The sequence below is a fragment of the Oncorhynchus tshawytscha genome, linkage group LG01, assembly GCF_018296145.1.
Source record: "Oncorhynchus tshawytscha isolate Ot180627B linkage group LG01, Otsh_v2.0, whole genome shotgun sequence".
Taxonomy (NCBI): Eukaryota; Metazoa; Chordata; class Actinopteri; order Salmoniformes; family Salmonidae; genus Oncorhynchus; species Oncorhynchus tshawytscha.
In genome coordinates, this window is record NC_056429.1 from 33653683 (window position 1) to 33680831 (window position 27149).

At 40.5% G+C, this 27149-nt stretch overlaps 2 protein-coding genes across 4 annotated transcripts in view; both read left to right on the forward strand.

Annotated features, from left to right (window-relative positions):
• The first annotated feature begins 1957 nt into the window (after positions 1-1957).
• On the forward strand, positions 1958-5600 carry LOC112249851 (protein Dr1). Of its 2 annotated transcripts, XM_024419574.2 has the most exons (4): positions 1958-2798; positions 3068-3231; positions 3702-3755; positions 3807-5600. In XM_024419574.2, exons 1-4 carry the CDS (start codon positions 2579-2581, stop codon positions 3846-3848), a joined length of 480 nt encoding a protein of 159 aa, XP_024275342.1. In that variant the 5' UTR covers positions 1958-2578; the 3' UTR covers positions 3849-5600. The 2 variants fall into 2 exon arrangements, with proteins under 2 accessions (XP_024275342.1, XP_024275340.1); XM_024419572.2 differs by having other exon boundaries at positions 1961-2798; positions 3702-5600.
• Positions 5601-9595: 3995 nt separating this feature from the next.
• The window catches only part of LOC112249868 (guanine nucleotide-binding protein G(I)/G(S)/G(O) subunit gamma-12), a 68742-nt gene continuing 51188 nt past the window's right edge, over positions 9596-27149 (forward strand). Inside the window, exons 1-2 of one of the 2 annotated variants that reach the window (XM_024419583.2) lie at positions 9596-9704; positions 9839-9885. The gene's annotated coding sequence lies outside the window, so the exon portion shown is untranslated. Of the gene's footprint in view, positions 9886-27149 lie in introns of both variants that reach the window. The other variant, XM_042320703.1, reaches the window with a different exon arrangement.

Sequence of the window (27149 nt, forward strand, 5' to 3'; positions counted from 1 at the left end):
GGTCTCCCCCCGTCTGAAGGCAACACTGCCATCCTGACTGTGGTCGACCGGTTTTCCAAAGCCGCCCACTTCATTCCTCTCCCCAAACTACCCTCAGCCAAGTAGACAGCCCAGCCCCCTTAACACCCTTCCTTGCTCTGCCACGGGTCTATCACCATTTGAGTGTTCCCTGGGCCTCTATCGCCTATGTAGATATTCCATTAAAAATCTTCAGTTTCCAACTACAATAGTCATTTACAACATTAACAATGTATACACTGTATTTCTGATCAATTTGATGTTGTTTTAATGGACAGAAAATGTGTTTTTCCTTCAAAATCAAGGACATTTCTAAGTGACCCCAAACTTCTGAACGGTAGTGTATATGTAAATAATAAAAAATGCAAAAATAAACAAAAATAATTCTTTCATTAGGGGGTGAGTAATCACTGTCCTGATATCTAGAAGCTCTTTTCAGTTATAATGTTTCTGCTACTGTCTCTTATGTACAAAATAAGTTACAATAATGCAAAAAACACACAATCGCACAATTGGTTAGGGGACCATAAAAGGCAGCCATCTCCTCCGGCGCCGTTATAAAACCATGTGCCTTTTACTGAGGAGTGGCTTCAGTCTGGCCACTCTACCATATAAAGACCTGATTGGTGGAGTGCTGCAGAGATTGCTGTCCTTCTGGAAGGTTCTCCCATCTCCACAGAGAAACTCTGGAGCTCTGTCAGAGTGACCATCGGGTTCTTGGTCACCTCCCTGACCAAGGCCCTTCTACGGCAATTCCTTCGACCTCATGGCTTGGTTTTTGCTCTGACATGCGTTGTCACCTGTGGGACCTTATATAGACAGGTGTGTGCCTTTCCAAATCATGACCAATGAATTACATTTATCAAAGACGGACTACAATCAAGTTGTAGAGACATCTAAAGGATGATCAATGGAAACAGGATGCACCTGAGCTCAATTTTGAGTCTTATAGCAAATGGTCTGAATATTTATGTAAATCATGTATTTCTGTTTTCTATTTTTTTAATACATTTGCAACCACCACCTGTTTTCACTTTGTCATTATGGGGTATTGTGTGTAGATTGATGAGGACAAAAAACACATGTAATCAATTATAGAATAAGGCTGTAAGGTAACAAAATGTGGAAAAAGTCATGGGGTCTACATACTTTCCGCATGAACTGTATGTTACTTTGCAGAGTACAGATAGACCACAAACTTCCACGTCCACATGATATCCCTATCCCATATACATGATACTCCCTTCAAGCCTTTTAAAGCCTTCACTATATGCACCCTTTTATGCTACATAAGCAGAACAAAAAATGACAGTGGCAAAATCATTAAACACAACATGTTGTGATCAAATGAATTACCTTTTTTATTATCAATTATAAAGCAACATAAAAGTTTAATGGTTGTGTCTTGAAGAGTGTTTATGTTGAAAATGTACAGCTTCAAATGCTGACGGAAAAGTTACCTTTGAATTTTTGATTTTATTTTTACTGGGTAATCTCAATGGAATTTTGTATTGACAGATTCTACAATAAAAGTATCCACTGATAAATTGTGTGGAGATCCAATTATGTAACAATGTTATCTACTGAGTCAGTAATGATTCAGAGGTTATATTGCACTAGCATTCAAAGGCCCTGTTGTATTGAAGGATAATCCAATATTAAAAACTACCTAAGCATTATTATATCCACTTTGTGTTTGTCTGAACAAACACAAAATAGGAATATGGTGACGTGATGAAACTAAAATGGTAAAAGTCCACAGCAACCCTTGTTTCAGTCTAATGTGGAAAGCGAAATAAATCTTGCAAATCCAAGTATTATAGCCATAGGTCTACTTGTAGTCTTGGCCCACATTTTTATGACAGTATTATTTCGCCTCCAATACAGTAGACGGCGACATGTGCCTTTGGTCGGCAGCACAGGCACTGTGAAAAAAAATATATACCGGATATGGATTTTGTTCGCGTGGAGTCGTTTCCGGAGACATTTCACTGCTGATGAAGCAGACATAAGATAATAAATTAATTAAAGTATTTAATTCGGGCGATAAAGGAACAGCAATTATCTTTCAGTGGATACAATATTTTGTTTGACATTTTTGGGGGGGATCAGCACTGCGTTACGAAATGATCCCAACGAAACGCTTGCTAGCGTAGCTATGTCCTCAAAAGCCGCTGCAAAGCAATGTTGTTGCTAGCTAACGACGTTGCGAGAGGGACCATAGCTAACGTAACTCGATAGCTAGTTTTCTCCTCGCCATCATATTTATGTTGACTTTTCCGTTACATCCAACGCCTCTGCAGTAGCATTATGGTGTGCTGTGTCAATGGGCATTTGTCTTGTAACTATCTAGTTTACTATACATAGAAAACGTTGTTTAGTTTAATAACTTTTCGAAACCAACTACTCCGAGTTCGGCTAACTAGCTAACGTTAGCTTCTAACTCACGACATTGTTCAACGCAAAGACCGCTACGAAACCCTACTATCAACGCAAGGCTTTCTTCCAGTTTCGTTTGTACTACGTTAACTTGACAAGCTTGCTAGTTGTCTGGAATACGATGGCTTCTTCGTCGGGAAACGATGACGACCTCACTATTCCCAGGGCAGCTATCAACAAAATGATCAAAGAAACTTTGCCCAACGTACGGGTTGCCAACGATGCGAGAGAACTTGTTGTGAACTGTTGCACAGAGTTCATACATCTAATTTCATCAGAGGCGAATGAAATATGTAACAAGTCTGAAAAGAAGACTATATCTCCTGAACATGTTATTAATGGTTAGTGATTATTGTCTTTATCTAGTCAGTGCCAACATATTTCAATGCATTATTGTACTGTGTGGGTGTTTCCCATTCTTGCCATGTGTTTTGAAGTTGATGTCTGTTAGCAATCAACTAGCCTGGTCCCACATTTTGTTCTGTCTTACCAGCTCAAAACAATCAGATCTCGATCCAGGCTAGCTGTGTACTATTAGGTCCTCAATAATCAAGTGACAAGATAGTTTTCAGTTTTCCCCCCCTAACCTTGTATTCATAATTTTCCACAGCACTTGAAAGCCTGGGTTTTGCGTCGTACATCACAGAGGTGAAGGATGTCTTGCAGGAATGTAAAACTGTAGCACTTAAGAGGAGAAAGGCCAGCTCTCGCCTGGAAAATCTGGGTATACCAGAGGAAGAGCTCCTTAGACAACAACAGGAACTCTTTGCAAAGGTAATGTTCAAGTTTGTAGTCTGAGTGCTATTGTTTGTGCTGTCATGCCACAATAGAGTTGGCAAAAGCACAAACTGATCTGGGACTAAGCTGTCAGCCCAAAACAATCTGGGACCAGGCTATCAAGACACAGTAATAAGATCAAGACTGATAACCTGTGTTAGGAGGTTCAAGTTGCATAACCTAATAGGAGTCAGACCATTTCCTGTTGCATGTCTGACTCTATACTTTCACACACAGATCACATGGTAAGTGTACATTGCCTGATGATCTCATCTTTGATTAATACCCTTCATACATGAACATGTCAATTCCCAACACCAGTTTCTACAGGAGAGACTGTACAAAAATGAGAGCCTGGACTGGGAAGTGAACCCCGGTCTCTGGTGGGGGACAGTATATGCATAGAGTTGTGGTGTTACACACAACCTGAATCACTAACCCTGACTAACCTGTTTATTATGTTCCAGGCACGGCAACAGCAAGCAGAGCTAGCCCAGCAGGAGTGGCTCCAGATGCAGCAGGCTGCCCAGCAGGCCCAGTTGGCTGCAGCATCTGCCAGTGCTGGGCAGCAGGCTGGCTCCTCACTGGACGAGGATGACGAGGATGACATGTGATGATGATGACCCCTGGGGCCTGGAATTTGGGCAACAACAAGAAGGCAGGGTCATCTTCATAAGGGCACACCTTAGCAAAACAATTTTGCAATGGATACTGAAAGCAAGCGTTTCTTATTGGATCACTACAGATAGTAGGCTACCACCCTGTTCCGGGCTGTTTTCTCCCTGTTTCGTGCCTATTGAACACGACCCAGGCCATATCCCTTTTCTTTGGACAGTGTCAGCAAGCAGCCCTCTCTCTTCCAACGCTCTCATTGGTAGAGATCTGAGCTATGTAGAGGCATAATGCGCGCAATCCCACCAGTCCAGTATCAGGCGTACATGTTGTTATGGACAGTTTCAAGCTATATAGATAGACATATTTTTTTTTAAATTTGACACGCAATCCCACCAGTCCAGTATCAGGCGTACATGTTGTTATGGACAGTTTCAAGCTATATAGATAGACATATTTTTTTTAAAATTTGACAGTAGTATCTGAAAATGCACTTATTTGGATAAAGATGCATTTTCAAGCATTACCTCCACTCAGCTGAAATTTTATTTTTGCCAATCACAAATCAAATGTTAACTCTGTCATGGAATTGTCATGTGCTGTGTGATTTGGAGATTATTGTTGGATGCAAGGTAGAATGGACAATGCTGAAGGTAGAAAGTGTATTGGGAAAAAAGTATCATGGTTTTGGCTATGTTGAGAAAAGAACATTAGTACAGTTCAGGTACTGCTCCTTTAGATTGTTTCTACTAGATTATTTGGGGGTTCAGGAGAACAGCTCCTCTTTGCCAAAGGTGGGCTTTACTTATTCCTCCTACCTGTTTGTGGTCCTTTTTTGGTAGTAGTTTTGACATGAATAGTTCCTTACCCCCTTCTTTGTATGTTTGTTTAACAGGACGGATGTGTCTAAAACAGCACCCTATGTCCTATATAGTGCATTACATTTGACCAGAACCCTATAGGCCCTGGTCAAGTATTGCACTATAAGGGGAATAGGGTGCCATTTGGGATGCACAAAATATTTCTGAAACACTTAGGGGGGTTGTGACTGTATTTGATTTGTAAAATTGGGTTTGAAAATGCTTTTTGTTTTATTTTAGCTCAGTCGTTATCAAAGTAGGTTGATGCTTTTTTTCTTATGTTCACCTACAGTATTGCTAATTGATTAGCTACTCATTTCAGAATATTTTTTGACTCATAGAACCAAATATATAGCCTGCATCCCAAATGGCACCCTCTTTCCTATGTAGTGCAATACTTTTTTACCAGAACCTAATTGGCCTTGGTCATAGTGCACTATATATGGAATAGGGTGCAATGTGGGACACAACTTAACAACCCTGAGCATATGAGATGAGGCCAAGGTGTATGTTCCATGTGTAGAACAAAGAGACTTGGATGCAGTGTGCACTCAGGTTACTGTTCACAATGCTGATGGTAACTTTCACTTTGTAAAAATGCTTTATCTTGGCTTAATCTGTTTTGTTGCATCCCAAATGGCAGCCTATTTCCTTTAGTGCATATGCATACTTTAGTTCTAGTCAAAAGTAGTGCACCATGTAGGGAATAGGGTGCCATTTGGGGTGTACTCCTTTTTTTTCTCCAGTGTGGAAGGAAAAAGTTTCATTGTGAATGTGTGGTGAATTGTTTAAAAATGTAAAGATTGGTAACCTCTAGGTGTGATACACATTCACATGCCTTCTATAAAGTTGTATTCTTTAAGCAATAAAGTTAACATGTTTTATAGAGACCAATCCTTCCTCTTAATGTTTTGTGGAGTTATTTACAGTCCTTTCCTAATTTTTTGTTAACTATACTATGTTAGCCCTCTCAGTTTTTCATCCTCATGGACAAAAGCTGTACTTTTTTTTTTACTATGACCAACAAGTCATACAATATGCTGTTATGATACATTTCCACCATATTCCAAGCAATGTAAATCCAATGTTCACACATCTGGCTAAATTATTCTAAATGGGAAAACTGTAATATACTAGAATGTGAAATATTTGCAATGAGTCTAATGTGCACTGACTGTAAGTTGCTCTGCATAAGAGTCTGCTAAATCAGTGGTTTCCAAACTGGTGTGTGAGAACCCCCCCCCCCAGTTTACAACGGATACTGAAGAGTGTTTCCTATTGGATAACTACTGATATATATACAGTGCATTTGGTAAGTATTCAGACCCCTTGACTTTTTCCACATTTTGTTACATTACAGCCTTGTTCTAAAATGGATTCAATTATTTTTCCCTCATCAATCTTCACACAATACCCCATAATGCAAAAAGTTTTTGACAGCTTTTTAGAAATGTATGCAAATGTATATAAAAAAAACACTAAATGATCAACTTCACATAAGTATTCAGACCCTTTTCTCAGTACTTTGTTTAAGCACCTTGAGCATTCATGGGTCTGACACTACAAACTTGGCACACCCATTCTTTGCAGATCCTGTCAAGCTCTGTCAGGTTGGGTGGGGAGTGTCTCTGCACAACTATTTCAGGTCTCTCCAGAGATGTTCGATCGGGTTCAAGTCCGGGCTCTGGCTGGGCCACTCAAGGACATTCAGAGGCTTGTTCCGAAGGCACTCCTGCGTTGTCTTGTCTGTGCTTGGGGTCGTTGTCCTGTTGGATGGTGAACCTTCGCCCGAGTAAGAGGTCCTGATCGCTCAAGTTGTAGAAACATCTTAAGGATGATCAAAGGAAGCAGGATGCATTTTAGCTCAATTTTGAGTCTCAAGACAAAGGGTCTGAATACTTATGTAAATAAGGTATTTCAGTTTTTTTTTTTTTATACATTTGCAAAAATTTTCCTATAAGGTTGTAACAAAATGTTGAAAAAGGAAGGGGTCTCAATACTTTCCGAATGTGCTGTATATATTAAAGTAACTCAGTCCAGCTTTAAACTTGCTCTTGAAAATGTTTATAATAAAATGTGCAAGTTGCAATTTTGAAATTGGGTAGTGCATCATCAGTTTCTCTTGTCATGTTAGTTATTGCATACCTTACAGATCTATTTATAACTTGTCAGAAATGTCCAGATTAACTAGCATATTTTTGTTTCGTTTTTTTAGCCCATAGATATTGTTGACATTCTTTTGTCACTCAAATATTACACGAATACACATTAGACATGGAAAATGCATAGAAATACTTGATTTTTTTTTTATGGGGGGGGTTGCAGGAAATACAATTTATTCCTGCAAAATTCTTTCCACCAAGAGGGGTGTGATGAACAATGCTTGTGCCCATAGAAATAGACGTGGTGCGCGAGCAGGGATGCCGCGTGATGTTCCCCAATGCTGGAAGGGGGGCCCGAGTGAAAAAGTTTGGGAACCCCTGTGCTAAATGAACAAAATGTAAATGTAGACTTAAGTAACCAACCATTGTGGACCTGTTACAATACATACATCATTACGGATTTGACAAATATCCACTTTGTTAGATCAGATTTGTTCGTTTTGGTTTGTGTTTCAGATTATTTTGTGCCAAATAGAAATTAATGGTAAGTAATGTATTGTGTCATTTAGGGGTGTCAATAATTTTGGACCCCTACCTTTTTGAGAAACACTATTATTACTTGTTAAACTAAATCTCTTTCTCTGAGAAATTGTATAAGTATAATATAATTTCCTAACTTCTTTGATCGTACAATATAGATCAGTATTTGCATTATTTATTTTATGTAGACAGTCATTATTGTTAATCTTCATCAAGGGTGCCAATAATTTTGTACCCCATTGTATATAAATATATTATACAAACTCGCACTCTGCCTACGACTTGATGTTGGGAGCATTATCGTCATACATGTAGTAAAACGCTATGACATGCATATCATGATTTGTCAATTTATTAACTTTGCCAATGATATATGATATTTTACCTTATCGTTATATACATGTGCATTGTCAAATTTATGATATGCGATTTGTCATGCCCATGCATTCCTGTTTGGTATTGACTGTTACAGTATGTGGGTGCAAATAAACTTGAACTTGATAAGTATTTTAATAGATTGCCTACATTTCATTCAAGCATCGGTACAGCCTGGCTCACGTGACTACACAGCAAATAGCTTTTTCTTTCTTTCTTTTGAATTATGAACACAACAAATACAAAACAAATACACACAAAAAAACCAGAAATATACAAACAAGAGTACATAAACCTAACAGACAGGGTATTACATATCAACATTCATTTTCAATTTGTTAAATACTTCTTTGGTGCATATTGCTTTTTTGTTTTTACATTTACTAATCATTTCAAAATAATATTTAAATTTGATCTTTAATAATGTGAAAAGGCGTTTGTTCTCTGCCCACTTCATTTAATGGATAAAGAATCTTCCATGAAAGATAAACAAATTAACAATGAGAGTTAAATCATGGTCCATTTCATTTGGATCAAAATAAAATAATATCAGTCTATCAGATTAACATTAATAGTCGTTTCTTTTCAAATAAAATCTTCTAACTCACTCCAAAATCTTCTTACATGAGAACAGTCCCAAAATAAATGGTCAAGAGTTTCTGGGTCATAACCACAAAATACACATTTGTTATCAATAGCTATTTTAAATCTGTGTATAATAAAGGTCTTTACAGGGTAGATTCTATGAAAGAGTTTGTATGATACTTATTTCACCCTATTAGATATACAATATTTACCAGACAACAACAAAACTTTGTTCCAGTTCACTTGTCCTAGGGCTGCATTCCAGTACATTTTAACATATTGACATAGTTTCCCCTTATATACATGTTATTATAGTTTAAAATGTCAATTCCTTCTAATTGTATGGAGGCTACAAAATCCTCAACAGCTGCACTTGGGAGTATTGTCATCTTCTCCTAAAAGAAGAATAGCACCTTTAGGGACAGCTCTAACAACTGTTTGATACTCCTCAGGAGTGAATGTAACATTGTGTGTTGTAATAAATTCTGGATAATCATATAGTTGTCCATCACTATTCACTAATTGTTCAACCCAAATAATGTTGCTGTCAAACCAGTTCTGGAAAAACAAAGACTTGTTTTTGTATTTTATGCCTTTATTATTCCAGATTGTATACTTATGTGGGGAAAAATTGTGTTCGTACATGAGGTTCCAAGTTAGAAGTACTTGTTTATGAAAGTTTGCAAGCTTAATAGGGATTTTACCCATATCAAAGTTGCATTTGAGTAAGAATTCTAGACCACCAATCTGTTGGAATATTACAGGGATGATATTCCAAATGCAATAATTTTTATTAAATAGTTTTGTATCCATTTCATCTTAAATATTATATTAGAGGTTTTAAAATCCAGAGCATTTAACCATCCCTCACGTTGGTTCCTACATATTACAACATATTTTCTTAAATAATGAGGTTTATTCCTCCATATGAAGTTAAATAATTTAGAATCAACCATTATAGTCACTGACAGAGGAACATCCAAGTCAAGGGGGGTATAAACTAATCTGGACAGAGCTTCAGATTTTGATAAAAGTACACGTCCAGATAAAGAAAGATCTCTTAATAACCAGGAGTTAAATCTCTTTCCAATTTTCTCTACAGTAGGAATAGGACTTCGAAAGCTGGTGTCAGACTGAACAATGTAGGGTGAGGGTGAGCTATGAGATTGAGCAAAAGGCAGGCAGGCAGACTCACAGTCACAGGCAGATTTACAGGCAGAGGGCGCTCTACATATTGAGAAGGAGAGGATGGGAAGAAATGTCACAACTTCAGTCCTCCAGTCAGCGTTCCCACGATTCCGTGTATTCAGAGAGAAGGTCGTTCCCCGTCTGTCAACCAGCTGCGCATTTTAGCGAAATCGCGGTAGGCGCAAAGGCGACGGAGTTGGTCATAACGGTAGGTTTATGTTGATTGAAAAATAATTAATTACTTTTTACACAAGAAAGTCTACACGACGCGATTTTCACTGACTTCAACATACTTTATCGATTCCAAGAAGGCAATGAAAACTGATTTTTGACTATTTACAGCCCTAGACCCGTTCCACTTTGCGCTTGGAACCGAGTCCATAACACAGGTGAGTGTAGAGCTATCGAGGTGTCAACCAGATTGGTGAGAATAAACTATTCTAATGTTATAGGCGACTACAGCACATGTAACTGAACTTCCACGGAATATAGTCGGTATGGATGTGTAGGATTAGGATACTTATCTTTGTGCTACACAGGACTAGGGTTTCTTTCACTTTTGCATGATGCCGTTGTCTGTCTTGTCATGGCCAGTTTGTTATTCATATGGGTGTAAGCAAATGTGTAGCATCACTGGTTTACTCCAGTAACAACATTGCATTTTGTAAATGTGTTCGTTTTACACTAAAGTATACATGTATTTAATTGCATTGTAATTTGCCAAAGTTTTTGCCATTTGGTAGAGAAAATAGTTGATGTTATCCTGAATGCTGACTTTTATTGAGGAATTTATAGCTATACTTCAAAACCTGTGTTGAATACTAACGTTACCAATGGTACTCTTTGATCAAAATCAATGTATTGCCCATCTCTCTCTACCTTACGGGTGATTCCTCACTAAACTAGAACGAAACAGGACCATTATATATTTTTTTGTGTTTTCACGAAATGTTATCAACACACAGTTCCTTTTGGAGGAAGGATTGTTGACATATATTTCACTTTTCTATCTTCAAGCATAATTGAGAAATAATGAATTGAAGTTGGTATATTTGTGACATTTTGGCCTTACCCAGGCCTCCTTTGAGACTCCATAATGTTACATCTGTAGGTGACACAAAGCTGTCATATGATGCTTAACTGAATAACACCAATTTGGGTCCCCTGACTTATTCAACATGTTGTTGTGGTACAGCCTGAATTCAAAATGAATTAATGGATTAAATATGTTTTTTTTTCATCCATTTACACACAATACCCCATTATGGCAAAGTGAAAACGCATTTTTGTAAATGTATTGAAAATGAAATATAGATATCTATTTTAAATAGAGTCACTTTGTAGAAGCACCTTTCACACTGATTACAGCTGTGAGTCTTTCTGGTAAGTCTCAAGTGCTTAAAATCAAATCGAATTGTATTTGTCACGTGCCGAATACAACAGTGAAATGCTTACTTACAAGCCCTTTAAAGCTTTTTTTCTTGAAACTACACTGTAAAAAAATTAAAATAAAAGTAACAAATAATTGAACAGCACCAGTAAAATAAGAATAGCTATATACAGGGGGTACCGGTATAGAGTAGCAGCAGCCTAAAAGAGGGGTCTGGGTAGCCCTTTGATTACCTGTTAAGGAGTCTTATGGCTTGAGGGTAGAAGCTGTTAAGAAGCCTTTTGGACCTAGACTTGGCGCTCTGGTACTGCTTGCCGTGCGGTAGCAGAGAGAACAGTCTATCACGAGGGTGGCTGGAGTCTTTGACAATTTTTAGGGCCTTCCTCTGACACGCCTGGTATAGAGGTCCTGGATGGCAGGAAGCTTGGCCCCAGTGATGTACTGGGCCGTACGCACTACCCCACTGTCTGTAGTGCCTTGTGGTCAGAGGCCAAGCATTTGCCATACCAGGCAGTGATGCAACCAGTCAGGATGCTCTCTATGGTGCAACTGTAGAACCTTTTGAGGATCTGAGGACCCATTCAAGTCTTTTCATTCTCCTGAGGGGGAATAGGTTTTGTCGTGCCCTTTTCACGGCTTTCTTAGTGTGATTGGACCATGTTAGTTTGTTGGTGATGTGAACACTAAGGAACTTAAAGCTCTCAACCTGCTCCACTACAGCCCCGTCGATGAGAATGGGGGCATGCTCGGTCCTCCTTTTCCTGTAGTCCACAATCATCTCATTTGTCTTGATCACGTTGAGGGAGAGGTTGTTGTCCTGGCACCTCACGGCTAGGTGTCTGACCTCCTCCCTATAGGCTGTTGCACCCCTGAGGGGCCCCCGTGTTGAGGATCAGTATGGTGGATGTGTTGTTACCTAACCTTACCACCTGGAGGCAGCCCTTCAGGAAGTCCAGGATCCAGATGCAGAGGAAGGTGTTTAGTTCGAGGGCCTTTAGCTTTGTGATGAGCCAGTTGGTCAATGCATGCTCAGAGTACACGTCCTGGTAATCAGTCTGCCTTGTGAATGTTGACCTGTTTAAAGGTCTTACTCACATTGGCTACATAGAGCGTGATCACACAGTCGTCCGGAACAGCTGATGCTCTCATGCATGTTTCAGTGTTACTTTTCTCTAAGCGAGCATAGAAGTCATTTAGCTTGTCTGGTAGGCTTGTGTCACTGGGCAGCTCGTGGCTGTGCTTCTCTTTGTAGTGTGTAATAGTTTGAAAGCCCTGCCACATACACGAGCCGGTGTTGTACGATTCAGTCATAGTCCTGTATTGGCGCTTTGCCTGTTTGATGGTTCAGAGGGCAGAGTCCCACTCCATGTAAGCGGCAGCTCTACCCTTTAGCTCAGTGCTGATGTTGCCTGTAATCCATGGCTTCTGGTTGGGGTATGCACGTACATTAACTGTGGGGACAACATCATCAATGCACTTATTGATTAAGCCAGTGACTGATGTGGTGTACTCCTCATTGCCATCAGAAGAATCTCGGAACATGATCCAGTCTGTGCTACTAAAACCATCCTGTAGCTTAGCATCTGCTTCACCTGACCACTTTTTTTATTGACCAAGTCACTTGTGCTTCCTGCTTTAGTTTTTGATTGTAAGCAGGAATCAGGAGGATAGAATTATGGTCAGATTTGCCAAATGGAGGGCGAGGGAGAGCTTTGTACGCGTCTCTGTGTGTGGAGTAAAGGTGGTCTAGAGGGCCCCCCCTGGTTGCACATTTAACATGCTGGTAGAAATGAGATAAAACAGATTTCAGTTTTCCTGCATCAAAGTCTCTGGCCACTAGGAGCGCTGCCTCTGGATGAGCGTTTTCCTGTTTGCTTATGGCCGTATACAGCTCATTGAGTGCGGTATTAGTGCCAGCATCGGTTTGTGGTGGAAAGCTACAAATTATATCGCTGAAAGTTTATCTTGGTAAATAGTGTGGTCTACAGCTTATCATGAGATACTCTACCTCAGGCGAGGAAAAACCTTGCGACTTCCTTAGATTTCATGCACCATCTGATGTGATCTGATTACCCACTCGTCATCAGATCCTTACAAGGCATCCAGAACAGTGAAGAGGTGACTCTAGGATGCTGGCCTTCTAGGCAGAGTTCCTCTGTCCAGTGTCTGTGTTCTTTTGCCCATCTTAATCTTTTATTTATGTTGGCCAGTCTGAGATATGGCTTTGTCTTTGCTACTCTGCCTAGAAGGCCAGCATCCCGTAGTCACCTCTTCACTGTTGACATTGAGACGGGTCTTTTGCAGGTACTATTTAATGAAGCTGCCAGTTGAGGACTTATTATTATTATTTTTTTTAACCTTTTATTTAACTAGGCAAGTCACTTAAGAACAAATTCTTATTTTCAATGACGGCCTAGGAACAGTGGGTTAACTGCCAGTTCAGGGGCAGAACGACAGATTTGTACCTTGTCAGCTCGGGGGTTTGAACTTGCAACCTTCCGATTACTAGTCCAACACTCTAACCACTAGGCTACCCTGTTTCTCAAACTGGACACTAATGTACTTGTCCTCTTGCTCAGTTTTGCACCAGGGCCTCCCACTCCTCTTTCTATTCTGATTAGAGCCAGTTTGCGCTGTTCTGTGAAGGGAGTAGTACACAGTGTTGTATGAAATCTTCAGTTTCTTGGCAATTTCTCACTTGGAATAGCCTTCATTTCTCAGAACAAGAATAGACTGACGAGTTTCAGAAGAAAGTTCTTTGTTTCTGGCCATTTTGAGCCTGTAATCGAACCCACAAATTCTGATGCTCCAGATACTCAACTAGTCTAAAGAAGGCCAGTTTTATTGCTTCTTTAATCAGAAGATTAGTTTTCAACTGTGGTAACATAATTGCAAAAGGGTTTTCTAATGATCAATTAGCCTTTTAAAATTATAAACTTGGATTTGCTAACACAACGTGCCATTGGAACACAGGAGTGATGGTTGCTGATAATGGGCCTCTGTACGCCTATGTAGATATTCCATTAAAAACCAGCCGTTTCCAGCTACAATAGTCATTTACAACTAACAATGTCTACACTGTACTTCTGATCAATTTGATGTTATTTTAATGGACAAAAAAAAAGATTTTCTTTTGAAAACAAGAACATTTCTAAGTGACCCCAAACTTTTGAACAGTTGTATGTGTGTATATATATATATATATATATATATATATATATATTATTTAAAAGAAAATTCAGCTTCCTGATTAAAATGTCCAAAGTCTTGTCACCTTACGTGTGTGATGTAAGTGACTAAACTAAATGGGTGTTGTTGCATCAAACCTTCTGTATCACAGAGGAATGACAAGCAGCTTGCAGGAAGCAACCATGACAGCGTTAAGAGGGACAATCTCACCTTTTCCCCCGAGGGCTCTGGAGCACAGTTCTTTCATCCGGAATGGGACGGAATGGTGACGTCATAGAGAGCGTTGCCTGGACAACTGAGCAGCGTAGATGGAATTAAAACCCTCCATGTCTCTCCTCATCTGTGTCATTGGGTTACCAGGGCGTCTTCCATTAATTCACACCAACCGCAGGAACACACACACTGTAGTTAGTCAGCAGTAGTGTTTTGTGTTGCTCCCTCCCTCTTTGTGTGTTTCTTGGATCAATGCAAGAGGATGAACGTCAAGTAGAATGAAAAGAGGAGGTGTGACCTTTAGGGCGATTCCATATTTTTGGTATCTGAGATTGTTCTTGCAAATCTAACATAGAAACTTAATTGGGAGTGAGGATGTTTGACATGATTTTTACATTTGTAACAAATTACTTTTGAGAAATTCATGATGAGTGGACATTTTTAAGCTGTTTTTAGACCAATACATGTTTCCTGTAAGAGCCTATTATCTTTGAACCGTATCTGATACAGACATCTTGGTTCCATTATACTCACTATAGTGTGCTCTGACATTATAGGTCAATAACCAATCACAGCCCTCATTTATGATTGCAGATTCAGAAAATCACCAGCAGAGGGAGTTCCAGTTGAATCCATTTTTCCATTCACTCTGTTAGTACTGCTCATAAAATGTATCAGAATTAGCGGTTAAGAGCATTAGTCTAGTAACCGAAAGGTCGCAGGTTCGAATCTCAGAGGGAGCAAGGTAGAAAAGTCTGCAGTTCTGCCCTTGAGCAAGGCAGTTAACCCCCCCAAAAACAACTGCTCCCCTGGCATCAATGACATGGACATCGATTAAAGCAGCCCACTGCACCTCTCTGATACAGAAGGGTTGGGTTGGATGCGGAAGACACATTTCCGTTGAATGCATTCAGTTGTGCAACTGACTAGGTATCCCCTTTCCCTTTCCAGTATATTGTACAAAACAATGTCCTAAAATGAACAGAATCAAAAAGGGTACTTTTGAGAGATCAATATGTTGAATAAATCAACAAAAAAAATCAGAATCAAGACATTCTCCATATTTTAGAGAACACTAGAAGGAGTACAATGACACCCAGATGTTGTCTTTATCATGTACAGTTCAGAGATATTAGGTTCTTACAGGAGGCTAAAATGGCCCCTTTTCACCATGATTTTCTCAAATGGTTTCTAATACAAATGTAAAGAGCATGTGAAATATTTTTGGCCTAAGCTAGCATGGAATCGCCCTTCAGTTTAATGAGACCATTGATTTGCAAAAAGGACCACACTCTGAAATTACTGTTGAGGGTAATGTGGGGGAGAGGAGGGATGTAGAAGGGGAGGAGGAGCAGAGAGGAGAAGCAGAAGGAGACTGACTTGGCATGTTCTTGTTGGTGTATTATTTTAAGAGATTAGACAAAGGACATGTTTTCCTCCACTACCAGAGCTTTACTGAGATAGCAGTGTACTGTGGGAGAGTGGGCCCTGAACCATAGTTTGCCATATGTTGGGCTCCCTAGTGGAAACCAGCTGAAAATTGCTTTCTGCTCCTGTGAATTAATGTTTAAAGAGGCTAGTCCACTGGGAGGGGTGTGAGTGGTGAAGAGGGGGTGATGGGAGGAAGTTATTTTTGGAAGCAGACATCAGTATGACGCTGGGCGGTCATGCTTGTGGTTGCCAAATCTCTATGGAATCTGGTACTGTTGTTGGAGTGTCATTCTGTTGTCTGAGTCAATTAATGAGTTTTTCATTATAATTCTAAACATTGCCTCTTTTTTTGTATGCCCAAACCGTTCCAGCCCAATAGTGACAGGTCAGACTGCGTCAATAGCAGCACACGATTCTGTTCACAGCTTCACCCTTTTTAAAGGATTAATTACTTGTACACACAATCGTGTTTGAAAACAAACACAATTTTATTTTTTCTTCAGTTCTCCAAAACAAAAAACAAAAAAAACATACAAGTGTTAGGGCCACACTGTTGACTGGATGCAAAGGTGTGTGTGTGTGTTGATCTGTGGTCTGCACACTGAAGTGGGGGAGCTTCTGAAACAGAACAGCCCAGTTGTGCATCCTCAGCACTTCCTTGTTGGATTTCCTTGTCACGACCCTGTAGAGGCACGCAGACAACCTGGTGCTTGCTTAGTGAAGGTAAACCCTGGTTATTCAGGACTATATGGTGTGTTCTTAATGCACTGCGTGTTGTGAATGCAGGCAAATGGCTGTACTGAAAAATCAAATCAAATCAAATTTTATTTGTCACATACACATGGTTAGCAGATGTTAGTGCGAGTGTAGCGAAATGCTTGTGTTTCTAGTTCTGACAATGCAGTAATAACCAACAAGTAATCTAGCTAACAATTCCAAAACTACTACCTTATAGACACAAGTGTAAGGGGATAAAGAATATGTACATAAGATATATGAGTGAGTGATTGTACAGAGCGGCAAGATACAGTAGATGGTATTGAGTGCAGTATACACATATGAGATGAGTATGTAAACAAAGTGGCATAGTTAAAGTGGCTAGTGATACATGTATTACATAAGGATGCAGTCGATGATATAGAGTACAGTATATACGTATACATATGAGATGAATAATGTAGGGTATGTAACATTATATTAGGTAGCATTGTTTAAAGTGGCTAGTGATATATTTTACATAATTTCCCATCAATTCCCATTATTAAAGTGGCTGGAGTTGAGTCAGTGTGTTGGCAGCAGCCATTCAATGTTAGTGGTGGCTGTTTAACAGTCTGATGGCCTTGAGATAGAAGCTGTTTTTCAGTCTCTCGGTCCCAGCTTTGATGCACCTGTACTGACCTCGCCTTCTGGATGATAGCGGGGTGAACAGGCAATGGCTCGGGTGGTTGTTGTCCTTGATGATCTTTATGGCCTTCCTGTGACATCGGGTGGTGTAGGTGTCCTGGAGGGCAGGTAGTTTGCCCCGGTGATGCGTTGTGCAGACCTCACTACCCTCTGGAGAGCCTTACGGTTGTGGGTGGAGCAGTTGCCGTACCAGGCGGTGATACAGCCCGACAGGATGCTCTCGATTGTGCATCTGTAGAAGTTTGTGAGTGCTTTTGGTGACAAGCCAAATTTCTTCAGCCTCCTGAGGTTGAAGAGGCGCTGCTGCGCCTTCTTCACGATACTGTAACTGACATTGGCTAGGTCACCTTCAGACAGTACGAGAGAGCCTTGGTGCTGCTGCTGTGACTGCTTTGATGTGATGGGGGTATTTATAGACTCCTGCTGTGTGTCTGTGCTTGTGTGGTATGTCTGTGTGCTTGCGTGTTAGCTGCCCCACCTCTTCTCTAACTAACATAATCAAGGACCTCTGCCCATTATCCGCCTTAAAACGTCATCCTGTCATGTTTTTGCAACATGTTAGGCATCAACCAACGCTTATGTGAACTGGCCATGCTCCCAGCAAGCTTTGCGGTGCCAATAAGAAAAGATGAGCGTCAATCTATTGAAGCTTATGTCAATATATTGCAGTCAATATGAGACACGTCTCTCTCTCTCTCTTCTCTAATCACCATCTTCTCTCGCTCGCTCGCTCGCTCTCCCTCCCTCTCTCTCTTTGCTTCCCTCTATCTTTCTCTCTACCTCCTCTTTATCCCCCTCTTCTCTCTCCCTTCCCCTTCATTCATCTCTTCCACCCTCCTTAAGATATTGAAAGAATAAGGATCAGATTGTATAAAGTGATCTATAACAGAGCTTTGGTCTGCGATGCTTTATGCTAGAACCAAGCTGTAAAATACCCGGGAAAGACATGACTCCGATGCCTATTTTCAGGTCTTTCCAGAGATGTTCGATTGGGTTCAAGTCCGGGCTCTGGCTGGGCCAATTAAGGACTTTAAGAGACTTGTCTCGAAGCCACTCCTGCGTTGTCTTGGCTGTGTGCTTAGGGTTGTTGTCCTATTGGAAGGTGAACCTTCGCCCCAGTCTGAGGTCCTGAGCGCTCTGGAGCAGGTTTTCTTCAAGGATCTCTCTGTACTTTGCTTCGTTCATCTTTTCCTCGATCCTGACTAGTCTGGCAGCCACTGAAAAACATCCCCACAGCATGATGCTGCCGCCACCATGTTTCACCGTAGGGATGGTGCCAGGTTTCCAGAAGGGATTTCAGGCCAAATAGTTCAATCTTGGTTTCATCAGACCAGAGAATCTTGTTTCTCATGGTCTGAGAGTCTTTAGATGTCTTTTGGCAAACTCCAAGCGGGCTGCCATGTGCTTTTCACTGAGGAGTGGCTTCCGCCTGACCTCTCTACCATAAAGGCCTGATTGGTGGAGTGCTGCAGAGATGGTTGTCCTTCTGGAAGGTTCTCCCATCTCCACAGAGGAACTCTGTCAGAGGTCCAATCGGGTTCTTGTTCACCTCCCTGACCAAGGCCCTTCTCCCTCGATTGCTCAGTTTGGCCAAGCGGCTAGCTCTGGGAAGAGACTTGGTAGTTCCAAACTTCTTCCATTTAAGAATGATGGAGGCCAACTGTGTTCTTGGGGACCTTCAATGCTGCAGACAATACTTGGTACCCTTCCCCAGATCTGTGCCTCGACACAATTCCTTCAACCCCATGTCTTAATTTTTGCTCCGACGTACTATTAACTGTGGGACCTTATATAGACAGGTGTGTGCCTTTCCAAATCATGTCCAATCAATTTCAATTTACCACAAGTGGACTCCAATCATGTTGTAGAAACATCTCAAGGATGATCAATGTAAGCATGTTGCACCTGAGCTCAATTTCGAGTCTCTGAGCAAAGGGACTGGATACTTGTGTAAATAAGGTATTTCTGTTTTCATATTTGATCAATTTGATAAAACTGAGAACTTGTTTTTGCTTTGTCATTATGGGGTATTGTATGTAGATTGATTATGAAAAGATTGTATTTAATCAATTTTAGAAGACTAACGTAACAAAATGTGGAAAGAGTGTAGAGGTCTGAATACTTTTCCGACTGCACTGTATGTTTTGATTTCTAAGGTTGGTATCATTCACAACTAAAGTTGCCAAATAACTCAATCTAGTGTATAGAACCTGTTTCAAATGACCGCTTAGCCACTTCATATTCACACTTGCTCGGGAATAGGAAAAAAATCCTTTCTATTTTTTTAATATTCTTTTTACTATTAAATTATAGAACATAAAATAATGGCAAGGGATTTATATGCATATCTTGCCTGCTAAATGAACTAGCCTACAGCCTAGGCTGCCATTGGCATGGCGCATAACCAGATAAAATACATTAGGCCGATTCAGAATATACTGTTCTGTTCGTCTGAAATGCATTTTCTTTATAATGTAATGTGTATATATATTTTGTTGACCTACCTAAAATAAACAATGGATTTATGGTGAAAGGTATATATTAATGTTTTTTAAATTTTTTAAAATGTTGTTTAAACAGTTGTTCCAAAGGCGCGCATCAGCGGTGTGGAGGCCTGAAGATGCTAAATGTGTTTATGCTAATTAACTGTCAATTACCGTGAGACCAGCAGTCATTTGCATGACAGTTACCGTCTGACAAAATGTCATGACCACCATAGCCCTAGGAGGGAGGGAGGGGAGAGAGAGGGATGTCAGTGAAATGTGGGAAGGCGAGAGAGAAGGATGGAGGTGAAAGAAGGTGGGAGAGAAGAGCAACATTGAGGCAAAGAAGTAGAGGGAGGGAGGAAGAGAGGGACATCTTGAAATAAGCATCAACCCTGTGACCTTTTTTTTCATTAAATGTAATGTATTGACATAAGCATCAACCTTGTGGCACTGTCATTTTCCCATTGAATGCAATGTATTGACATAAGTATCAAGTGGTTGACGCTCATCTTTTCCAATTGGCACCACAAACCCTGCTGGGAGCATGGTCAATTGGTTGATGCCTAACGTTTAGAAAAAACATGACAGGATGATGTTTTCCTGTGATAACATGTTGAGGACCCAGCGTCCTGCCGACCATTGTATTGGGAAAACACTCAGCCACAGTTATATTATGTACAGTGCACTAAGTCTCCTAAGTGCATCTCTAGCTGCTTTGGAACTGCTGCGTTCTGTAATAAAGAACATGTCATTTACTCTTTAACTCCCACTACTCCTCTGCCTATTTACTTCCTCCCATGAATCACTAGTGCTTGTCTGCAGGGGCATTGACTGACTGATGTACAGTGAGTGCATGCATCCCCTCTGGGAATTGAACCCACAACCCTGGAGTGGCTTGCACCATGCTCTTACCAACTGAGCCACACAGGACCACAGGAAGAGGTTTTCCACCAGCACCCCAATCCTTCATAGTAGGACTAGGCTTAATCACTACTTATAATGGGGAACTTGCTCACTTTGGGCTTTAATGTTCAAATGTGCAGGTCATCAGAGTCAATATTACAAGACCTAGAGAACAACATACATGTGGTTTTATTGGCATTTAGCACTAGTTTAAGATTTTTGAATTGAGTCAAAACCATGTTGAAGGTCATGAATGGCCTGCTGTACTGAGGGGGCACAGGAATACATAACTGTATCATCTGCATAGAGATGAATGTTACAGGTTTCAACAGATAGACCTATATTATTTATATAAATAGTTTATTTAAATAATGAAGAGAATAATCGACCCGTGCGGCACAGCTTTCGTAACATCGAGGACTACATTTGAAATGGTCAGTAAGCAACACGTTGTGTTCTGTCCATTTAGATAGTTCTTGGACCAATTGTGAAAAATCCTGATCTTGGCCTATTTCAGACCATCTTTGAACAAGTAAGAAATGGTCAACTGTATCAAACGCCTTCGACAGGTCCAATAAATAAGGTTGGTACAATTATTTTTATGGTCTCAACAATATAGCACATAATCTAAGACAAGTGTATACATGGCAGAGGCTCAATCAAACTTGTCTTGTTGTTGAATATTTTATATTTGCTTTTTCCAGTTAAGAACATTCACAACAAATGAAAATATATTAGACAACAATATAACCTTACAAGACAACAGATGAGTGTAAAAAAAAAAAAAAATATATATATATATATATATAATTTAAAAAATTGAGACATTTGATCATATGGTTACCTGCCGTAAGCTACATACTATACATTAAATGTGAAATATTACGTGAGGATTTTATAGAGATGCAATCAATATGATGTGAGGGGAGATTCTCCATATAGTCAAAAGGTTGCCAAATTCTTTCAAATGTCTCTAACTTTTTCCTCAAGCAGTAAGTGATTTTTCTCCAGGTCAATACAACTATTAACTTCTGATAGCCACATTGCAACTGGCAGGAGGTAATCTGATTTTCCATTTCAAGGCAATACATTTCTTGGTAATCGCTAGCAATATTTCTGTTAGCTTTATAGTATGGCTTTGCCTAAGATTGTAATTTGTAAAATTACCCAGGAGACAAACCTTTGCTTCTAAAGGGAATGCAACCCCATTAATTGAGGATATAGTATCGCATTTCCCCTGCCAGAAACGGTGTAGTTTTGAACACTGCCAAGTGGAATGGAGGAATGTTCCTTCATCTGAGCCATAAGGAGGAGATATCAGGGTTGAACATCTAGATGGGATGATATAGAGCTGATGGAGGAAATTAAACTGGATCAGTCTGTATCTGGAGTTCAATGTGGAAGTAACACCATCCCTGCATACAGTACGTCACTGGTCTTGGACAGTGGTTGGTCTGCATGGGAGAGTTGTTCAATAGGTGACATCTTAGGTAGGTTCCATTGTCCTTTTGAGAGTCACCCTAATAACAGGTAACTAAAGAAGTTCCTGTTAGACAAGTGGTATTTCTGTTTCAGCTATTCAAAAGACATAATTCCCTCATAACAATGTTCCAGAAGAGTGATACCCTTATCAGACCATGGACTAAAATGACTATTCTGGGAAAACATAGGAATACATCTATTGTTCCATAGTGGGGTTTTAGGGGAAAAAAATCCCTCATCTGAACAGCTCATGCAGTTTGCCCCATGCCAGGACAGAATGTATAATTAAAGGGTTGTCGGTGATGGTTTTTATAGACTTCCTGTCCCATTTGTAAAATAATTCTGCCCCAGTGTCCTCATCTACCTCAAACTTTTCAATGTTCAACCATGAGGGAGAAGGACCATTGTCTAAACTCTGAGCCAGACATCTAGACTGCGCAGCCAGTGATGCCAATTTAGCAATTTTGTTGTTAGATGTACCAACTTATCAGACTACCCAGGCAACTTTTTTTCCAAACAACACCTAGCAACAAATGTAGCTACTTAAAATATATATTTTTTGAACTTTTAGCAACTTTTGACAAGTGACTCAAACGCTAAAATGCACACAATTTCCCTCTAAATGTCACAAAAAAGATTTTCTCTGTCATACACTCAGTCACAACGCACGTGCCTGACTGCAAAAGTGCATTGTGAGTGACGTCAGCAGCAGGCGCACAGCTCGTGCACATGGAAGCAGCAGGCCAGCAGCAATTTCAGCAAATTGCATATCATTGTTGGCTGACTGCAGCAGTTGTAGCACGAGTTCGACGAGCCAAACCCAATGAATATAGTTGGTCACGAATGTTTGATCTTGAACAGAACTTACATCAATCAACATGTCTCAATCAAAATTGTACAGACGAGTGGGAGTCTGTACATGAATTTAAAGGGTGACTGAAGCCCGTAATTGGGGATGATTGTTGGGCATACTGTGCGTACTGCTTTCAAAAAATGTATGACAACAAAAAACATTGTACTACAGCAAAGCATATAAATAAATCAAAACCGTAGAACCCCACAACGCAGTCTACATTACCATGGTTGGTTATGAAAGTGGATAACTGCAGAAGCTACTATTGCACTGGCCATTGTGGAGCATTGTTCGCTGCTACCATGTGACCATTTAGGTATGACTTGCAAAGCTGCTTTTTCAGATTCTTTGGCAGCAACAAACTTCCAAATGCACCGCACCAAGTGCACAGAAATCATTAGGGGAGTACTGGCTCCTTATTTTCTCAAAAGTGTAACATCAGATGTGGGGGATGAGAAGTTCAGTCTCCTTTTGGTTCCACTGATCCACTGAGTCCACTGATCTCAGTGTCTTGAAATACCTGGGTGTGGTGATTCGGTGTTTCAGTGCTAAAAAAAGAACTGTTGTGTCCACATTTCTCGGGCTGGTTGAATTGGAGGGGGGCGATGCCAGATCAATAGCAAAGGCGGTAGTTGAGTTTTTTTGAGAAGTGTTACCTTCTTCAGGGTATTGGCACTGATAATGTGTCCGTGATGACTGAGGTGCACAACGGGGTGCACACGATTTTAAAGGAAGAATGTGATTGCCCAATTTGGTAATCATTCGCTATGTGTGTGCCATTCTTTACAATTGGCTGTCAGTGCAGCATCCAAAGAAACCATCCCTTGGAGTGTTGAGTACTTAATCAGGGAAACCTACAACTGGTTTTTGATTTCCCCAAAATGGAGCAAGGCGTACAAAGCAGTGTATGCCACCATTAATTGTGGCCAGAAACCCCTGCAGATCGCCAAAGTGTGTGCCACACGTTGGCTATCGATTTAGTCTGCGGTAACTCGTATATTGAGCCAGTGGGAAGAACTGAAACTTTTTTTTTTGTGTGTGAATTTACCGCTTTTTCTCCCCAATTTCGTGGTATCCAATTGTTTTAGTAGCTACTATCTTGTCTCATCGCTACAACTCCCGTACGGGCTCGGGAGAGACAAAGGTTGAAAGTCATGCGTCCTCCGATACACAACCCAACCAAGCCGCACTGCTTCTTAACACAGTGCACATCCAACCCGGAAGCCAGCCGCACCAATGTGTCGGAGGAAACACCGTGCACCTGGCAACCTCGGTTGGCGCGCACTGCGCCCGGCCCGCCACAGGAGTCGCTGGTGCGCGATGAGACAAGTATATCCCTACCGGCCAAACCCTCCCTAACCCGGACGACGCTAGGCCAATTGTGTGTCGCCCCACGGACCACCCGGTCGCGGCCGGTTACGACAGAGCCTGGGCGCGAACCCAGAGTCTCTAGTGGCACCGCCCTTAACCACTGCACCACCCGGGAGGCCCGAGAACTGAAACTCCACTTTGAGTTGACCAAGGCCAGTGAGCATTGCTACATGGTGGATGTGCTCCACTCCATGTACATGGACAAGACCAACTATGTCTACCTGACATTCTTGAAATCAATCCTGTCTGACGTATAAGTTGCAGTGAGGTCATTTGAGGGAGAGAGCAAACAGATCCTGTCAAGCTTTTGGACAATCTGGTACACCTCTTAACATCAATTTGCAGCAGAGTAGTCAACCCTATGGCAAAAATTGATGTCCTGAAGGATGCCATTGATGGACATCTCAGTCCATCACCATACCTTGGGTACCTTTTTCGAGAGTACGGTGTACCAACTAAGTCTTGCGCCAGAGGACGAAATGGTCATTCGGAGACGGTGCATCAACTACATTGTTGCTTTAAGCAAGGAGCTGCAAGCAAGGCTCCCAGACAACCTTGAAGCCTTGTGAAACATGGCCTTGTTCAGTGTTAAGGAAACGCTAAAGCACAATAAAGGCACCAATTAAATGATTAAAGTAGCTGAGCTACTGGGGTACCAGCCCCAAACAATTGATACAATTGTTTCTCGATGGAGAAACATCCATCTGTTTAGGTGGGACTCAACTGAAAATAGTCACGTTTTGGAGTGAATCACTACACAAACTCTTCCGGGTCAAATCCATTTGAAGATGTGTGCAAAGATGCAATCCTTGCCACACTCGAATGTGGAGGTTGAATGGCTGTTCAGACAAATATTTGTGGTCAAGTCAAAGATAAGAAATAGACTGTCACTGCACACTCTCAACTCCATACTCCTAGTGCGGTATGGACTGAAGCTGGCTGGCGATACCTGTTACCAGCATAAACTACGGAGTGAAGTTCTGCAGCAGCTTGGCACCATAGACGCATCGAGCTTTAAGGCCACTCCACCCTCTTCTGCTGGTTCCAGCTCCATGACAATGCCGTTCGACAGTGAAGATGAAGAGGATTTTCTTGCCAATCTATGATCCCATCATATTTACAGTACATATGCAAGGAGTGGACTTTCTGGAACTGGCGGAGACACACAGCTGATGGTGGCAGTGTGCACTGCAGTGTGAGCAAGAAAAGTCACAATATCTGGAGGAAACCAGTGAGCAGCTAACCAGCCAAGCAGCACAACAACCTGGAGAGAGAGGCCTAGCGCACACATCATTATTTGAGTTAAGATGCTTATTCAATAAGTTAGCATATATACCTTGTTATTAGCTTGTACCTATAATTGTTGATCAGTTAGGTAGCATGTTAACTAACTACCAATACACTGCTTAAAACTATAATTGTTCAGAATGTGTAGGTTTACCAGTAAAAAAGTAAATAAATGAAATGTAATGGTTCAATAATATGTAATTGTTTAATAATTCAATGCGTTTAAAAAATATCTGATCATATAAAGTGTTGTGTTTATTACTTTTACAAATATGTAATTATAAACAAACAAATCGAAACTAACAAATGTCAAATCATGTTTGACGCCGAGATGGCCAGTCAATTTGAGTAACATTATTGTGTATTCTACGTAATGACACAGTTTTACGTTATTATGGAATGACACCATCATACAATGACATCACAACGTCATTTAGCAACTTTTAGCAACAAATCAACCTGCCTCTAGCAACTTCTCCTGAAGGGACCACTGCAAAATTCAGTTTCTCTGGTTTTACTATTTATCGGTATATGTTTGGGTAAAATGAAAATGTTTGTTTTATTCTGTACACTATTTGACAACATTTCTCCCGAATTCCAAATAAAAATATTTGAAAAATTGTCATTTAGAGTATTTATTTGCAGAAAATGACAAGCATCAGTTTGGCCCCTCCAAGCCAAACACCTGTGTACATTTCCATATCATCCAAAGCGTGTAATATACAGTGTCAACGTTTATGATCACTATGTTTGATGTACAGTTACAAGATGACATGGCGTTATACCCTGGGTTGGCCTGAACAGAATGTGCCTATTTTTATCGTATTGTAAATCAAATTTGCCGGGGACCATGCATCTGAGTACACTCATGACTCCATTCCATGCCCACCAAAATTACATTCTGCTTCAATTAATTGCCTTGCTAAAGTCTTACACTGTAAGATCGTATTTTATAATTTAGCTAGTCATGTTGGCAATAGAACAAGCTTTCAAATTATGCCTACCTGACCCAGATTGCGATTTATAATGGCCCGTTTTTTACAGTTGCGTAAACAACAACTGTAAATGTTTAAAGATGGGTACGCAGGGTTGTGTTCCATTCAAAACAACTACAAGATGTGCTTGCTCTAGTTCCGAAACGGCACAGGTAGAGAGCGCAAAAAATCACCTTATAGTTGAAGACTCTTCTTTGAGTCATAGAAGTGCTTTGAAATGACTTAGGAACTGGGGAGGTGTGACCACTTGGAAAAAACAGTTAGACCTCTCACTCACTCTAACCTTTGTCATTTGTTTGTCTTATGTTGCGCCTACCCGAAATGTTCCAAGAATATTCTTATGTTACTGAATGTATCCAGAGTATTTTCATATTTCGTTATCAACAAATCTGGTAAAACGTATAATGAATCTAAAATGCACATAAAATCAACAATCTTGTGTCAGGTGAACTGTTGTGTCCTCACCTTCAGTCTAATCATTTCCCGTAATCTCCAAACTGTTCCCATTTTATTGTCACCATGGTTATGCATTTCCATATTTCTTCTGTAAGAAACACTTAAAGGTACCCCTATCCATATAGGCCAATTCCCACGAGTGTAAAGGGTTAGTAACACAACACATGCTACTCACCCTCAGCTTGAGTCCCAA